The sequence below is a fragment of the Tamandua tetradactyla genome, chromosome 14 (assembly GCF_023851605.1).
Source record: "Tamandua tetradactyla isolate mTamTet1 chromosome 14, mTamTet1.pri, whole genome shotgun sequence".
NCBI lineage: Eukaryota > Metazoa > Chordata > Mammalia > Pilosa > Myrmecophagidae > Tamandua > Tamandua tetradactyla.
The window spans coordinates 17,017,770-17,023,083 of record NC_135340.1 but is presented as its reverse complement, the minus strand read 5'-3'; the positions used below and the strand labels follow the sequence as shown (position 1 = coordinate 17,023,083).

Sequence of the window (5,314 nt, the reverse complement as noted above, 5' to 3'; positions counted from 1 at the left end):
CAGCCTGTTTCTCATCTGTAAAATGGGATATATATGCAGTGCATAAAGCTTCTGTGACATCAACTGTGAAAGTGCCAGAACAATACCTGAAATACCGTAAGTTTCAAAAAAAGTTTGCTGAGTGTGAGTTCTGCCTTATGAAATAGGGTAACAGATTTGAAGTACTGTCATTTGAGGAAGGCGATCCTAACTGTTCTTTAGCTGGGTGTAGGTAGAGAGGCCTCGGGTTTGACTTCTCTTGCCAGACCTGGAAGAACTGATCTAACATAAAGGAAACTGGCATTTTTCTTCTCCAGGTTTTCACAGCTGCCTACAGAAAAAATGTCAGCATGAATCTCTAAAATTATTGGTGGTGGTATATTGTGAACTCTCCTCTTTGGTTTCTTCTCTCTAAAGGAAGGACTTTTTCAGCCTAAAGGAAAAGGAGCAGAAGGAAGTTGACAACAATTTATACATTGTAACTCCTGGTGCTGATGTCATAGGAAACTTCCACCTTCTTACACAGGAGGCAAGCTGGCTCAATGGGTTGTGGCCACCTCGCTGGGAAACAGGCCAGTGGTCTCTCTTATTGGTTAGACCTGGCTCCCCGTTTAGGGCCACAGAGATCCTCTCTGTGGTCTAGTTCTGTTTGTCCTATTGGCCCTATAGCTAATCAGTCCTTTCCACTTTGCACACCCCAAGATCTACTTACCCTGGAGCTGTAGGAAAAGAAAAAGCAAGGAACTGAGAAGGTATGGATCTCTTTTGCACTTTTCCCTTAAGAATATTCAGGAGGTCTTAATCACCAACACCAGACAATAAGCTGAGTCTTAACACTTCCTTCCCCCCTGGAGAAAACACCCGTTTTGGAGGAAGGGCATGGAAGAGCCAAGGACCCAGCTAACAGTCCACAAGGGCAAGTCCCAGGCCAGGCCTTCTTCAGAATTCCTTTCCTCATTTTCTTTCCCATGTGCTCTGCCAGGGCTAACTGGGAAGCCCCCTGGCAGGTTTCAATATATGTCTTACAATGTCCAGGCTCCCTCCCCAACAATCATTTATTAGAAAGGGGTTTTATGATACAAATTTGATAATCTCCTATCCACATTGGCACTGTTCTAATTGAAGTTGTAAGCCCATAAAATTCAAGCCCTTTGTCTTCCTGAAGGCCACAAGGTTTAAAAAGATACCATTGTCCTGCCTAACACCCACTACATTGTCACCAGGGACTGATTAAACAGAGTCCTGAATCGAAACAGTGCGGATTTTGTCTAGGTCCTTTTCAAGCCTGACAATGCCCTTTTCAGCTCCCCAAACAAAAGGAGGTTTAAGGATTGAGATTCTTCTAAGATAACCACATCCATATGGAAGACAAGGTGGCTGGCAGCTGAGACCCGAACACCCCACTCCCTTCCCCCCTAACCTCCTCTCTCTTCCCCACCCCCCAAAATCCCAGGTGATAAGGCCGCCTGGGCCACTCTTCCTCCTCCTCCTCCTCTTTGGATAAGAAAGGGTCCTCAACAGGCCCAATGCCTTCCCCTTGCAGACCCCATCTGGCCCTCCCTCCCTTTCAGGCACCTGATGGACTCAGAAGGTTCGGCCTGTAAGCATCTCCTTACAGTGGGTGCAGGGAACCGAGGTTGCCACCTCTTCTCCGAGAGAGTGGTCGCCACCATAAGGGGCCACCGAGGCGGGTCGGGATTCCGAGGCGAGGGGGCAGTCCCAAACCCGAAAGGTGGGGTACTTAATTCCCGAGCCCAGCGTGCGATATACGTGCGGGTTAAATGAGGGCGACAGCGGATCCCACTCCAACGTCAGGCCACCAGCGCGCCCCCAGGCGGACTCCCTCAGTGGGCAGCCAAATCTACCCAAGACCTCCTGAGGAAGGGCCCGCACCCACCGTTCCCAGGCACCTTTTGATTCTTTTCCCACACTACGCCCTCCACCCGTCGGCCCAGCAAGGGGGAAAAGAAGGAAATCAGTTGCTAAGTGAGGCACGCGCAGGCTCAACTAGGGGGGTCCAAGGTCCGGGTGCTCTCGGGGTCCCGATCCCTCAGCTCCCGCACCCCGGACACGGGCGGCTTGCGTCCGGGCCTGGTCTGCTCCCGGCGCGGGGCCTTTGGCACCCTTCGGGTCCCGCGGGCACATCTCATTATTCCGGGCTGTCTCCCATGGGATTTACTTTCAGTGGGTGAAACGCCAGCAGCTCCGGGAGCCCCGCGGGGACTCCGCGTCATTCCGGGACCCGCGCGCCCCAAATGCTGCTTCTGTCACCTCTCGCTCGCCCGCCCGACACCCCCACCCCCACCCCTCTTCTCCTCGCCCACCATCTTCCTAAAGCCACGCTGGGAGTGCTATCTGCCCTTTAGAATCAACCCGGGATGGATCCTAACTTAGCCGGTGAAGGAGCGGGCGGGCTCCGGGCACTCTGGTCCTGGGGACACAACGTCCACCTCAACCGCCTGGCAGGCGCGCAGGGGCCCCACACCCCGCATTTTATTCTCTCACCAGAAGGAGGGAAAAATTCTATTTCTTTTAAAATAAGTTGCTTCCCATACAAATGGCTATTTTAAAATATACAAATAAGGTCAAGCAATAAAATGTAGTTCTGGGGTTGGCGGTCGAAGGAAGGGGAGAGGGTCGATCTTTCCGAAATTTCCTTGCGTGCGCATCTGCAACCGCGGGAGACGGCGGGCGCGGCCGGGGCCCGGGGCAGTGGGGACGGGGGCCCGGGGCAGTGGGGCCGCGGCCGGGGAGGTGGGCCCGCGGGAAGACCGCCAGGCGCGCTCGCTCCACTTCTCCGGCTACAGCTCCGCTCTGGCTCCAGAGCGCGCTCCAAGGTCCCGGGAAGCCCGAGACGCCGGCGCCCCGCGGCCACCTCACCAGTTCCAGGAGACCAGGGCCGGGGGCGCTAAGTGCCGGTAGGCTGGGAAGAGGCCGAGCGCCGAGGCGGGCCCGAAGGCCGCGTAGCCTCGCAGAGGGCAGGGGGCGGCGCTGGCAGGGGGGGCGCCGCACCTGTCCTGGGCCCCCGCCGCCTCGCTGCGGTCCCCGCACGGCTGCCCGTCGCGCACCAGCACCGGCACCACGACGCGGCGCAGCAGGTTGGGAGCGGGGCGCAGCTCCGAGGCGCCCGGGAGCTCTGGCGATTCCGCGGCCCCCGGCGCGCGCGCGCGCTTCAGCTTGTAGCGATGGTTCTGGAACCAGATCTTGACCTGCGTGGGCGTGAGGCGCAGCAGGCGCGCCAGCTGCTCGCGCTCGGGCGCCGACAGGTAGCGCTGCTGCCGGAAGCGCCGCTCCAGTTCCAGCGTCTGCGCCTTGGAGAACAGCACCCGCCGCTTCTTCCTCTTCTCAGCGTCCGAGCCTGGTGACGCGGGTCGCGGGAACGGCCGCTGTGACGAGTCGGGCAGGCTGGTCTCGGGGCTGCTCTCGTCCGAGGCTAGGGAGACGGCAAAGAAGACACGGTCTGGTTTGGCGCCGGCCGCCGGGCTCTCCTGCTGGTGCTGTTGCGCGGGAGCCGGAGCCACGGGACAGAGGGCGTCCTCACCCGCGCGCGGCTCTGGAGTTGAGGCCATTCCCTTCTCTGCGTCCACACCTGAATGCCCGCCTCTCCTCACCCTGTGCCCTCATTCATTTCACAACAATCAGCAGCAGGCCTGAGATCGGGTCCCCAAGGAAACCCGCCCCGAGGCCCTCTCAAATCGTCCGCACCGGTCTCTGCGCTGGCGGATGAATTTACCGCAAGTTGGGAACCAAAAGGAGTCACCTCCCGGTCGCCTGAACTACAGTTTGCCCAGGCTTGCAGACCCCCGAATTGGGAGGTACTGAGGTCGTCAAGGCTGAGAACATTTTCAAGCATGCAAGGGGAAGTGCTTTAAATATTTAAACATCCGACCCCTAGGAGTCCCCAGGAGCAGAAATCCAACCTCCTGGCACTAGCGCGGGGCGATGATCTGCGCTCAAGCTGTGCGTATAGACGTATGGGATGGGGACTTTGAGCGAGACAAAAAACGGGCCCAAGGGCTGGGGACGTCCAGACCCAACCCGCCATGGGCCCGGCTCTGGGACCTGCGCCTCCCACCCACACGCCCGCCCAGGGCCTCGGCTCACTCACACGGGTAGTGGCCGCGCTCCGACTCCAGCCAGATGGCGCAGGGACCGGGGCGTCGGGGGACGTGCGGCTCTGGCTCCCGCCTCCGCAGGTGCTGCGCGCCCTGCTCGGGTAAATCCAGGAGGCTGCGCACCGTGAAGCTGACGCGTCCAGAGGTGGCCATGGCCGAGGAGGGGAAGGAGGCGGGGACACGGCCAGCTGGCACCCGGGGGCGGCGGGGGATGCCGCTCCTACGGCTGTGTGTGGGAGGCGCTCGCCATGCGATGGCCGCCGGGAGTTTAGGGCGTTTACCGCGGAATCCCGGTTTATATAAACAGCCCCCCCCCCCCCCCCAGCCCCAGCCGCTTTGAAAGCGGCAGTGCGGGTCTCCCGGGGGGTTAAGTACCTGAATGAGTGCAGGGCCAAAGCGCCCGCGAACCCGGAAGGTGCCATCTCCGCCCCGCCCCGTCCCCCGCCCCTCGGCGCCCCGTTACCTCCCAGAGGCGGCAGGAAGCAGCCCTTGGCATTAGAGATTCTGTCTGATTAACCCCGAGTGGGGACAGATAATGGGGATTGTTACCAATGAATAACATCTTGGGTGGCGAGTGGTGACCACTACCCGCCAGTCTCAGCCCCCAGCTTCCTCCTCGTTCTGGGCTGACACGCGGCCCGGCCCCCCGGCGTGGGTGGGTTTATGAGCCCCCAAGAATTTATTCCCTGTTTGTTGTATTCCTTGAGCTTGTTCGCTGGGGCGTTCAGTCCCCACACTCACTCGGCAAGTGATTTATAGGACGGCGTTAAACTGCTGCGCACTCCCTTTCTGTGGCTCGGAGCCTCTCTAAGTCCCTCTAATGATTGAGGGGCCAGAAGTTCCAGGCGGACGCGGAGCGCCTTCCGAGGGCTTCAGGGAGGCTGGGAGCTTCTCCACGAGCCCGAACCGAACACCCTTAGGGTTTCCGGGGAAGGGCTACTAGTATCGGGGAGCGCCACCGGCCCAGCCCTCGTCTTCACAGACAGGCAAAAGGGTGGCCGGATCTGGTCAAGTTTCTCAGGTCCTGAGTGCGGGCCTTGTTGTTCCAGCCCGGCCTGGACGCCGCGGGTCGTGCGGCTGGGGCCCCGAGGCCGCGCTAGACAGGGCTGCACCCAGACCCGCTTTAGGGCCTGACGGCGGCGGCATTTCGCAGGCCGACAGCGGAGGACTTTGCGGCCTCCTGGGCGCCTCCAGACGTTCTGGCACGGCTTGCGCCCCCC

The 5,314-nt window shown here is 59.9% G+C and overlaps 1 protein-coding gene across 1 annotated transcript; it reads right to left on the bottom strand.

Moving 5' to 3' along the window:
* Positions 1-2,855: 2,855 nt before the first annotated feature.
* NKX2-8 (NK2 homeobox 8) lies at positions 2,856-4,322 on the bottom strand. The gene is made up of 2 exons (XM_077126498.1): positions 4,088-4,322; positions 2,856-3,412 (listed from the first exon to the last, which is right to left on the bottom strand). The coding sequence occupies exons 1-2, from the start codon at positions 4,245-4,247 to the stop codon at positions 2,856-2,858; spliced, it is 717 nt and encodes a 238-aa protein (XP_076982613.1). The 5' UTR covers positions 4,248-4,322.
* Between the last annotated feature and the right edge of the window lie 992 nt (positions 4,323-5,314).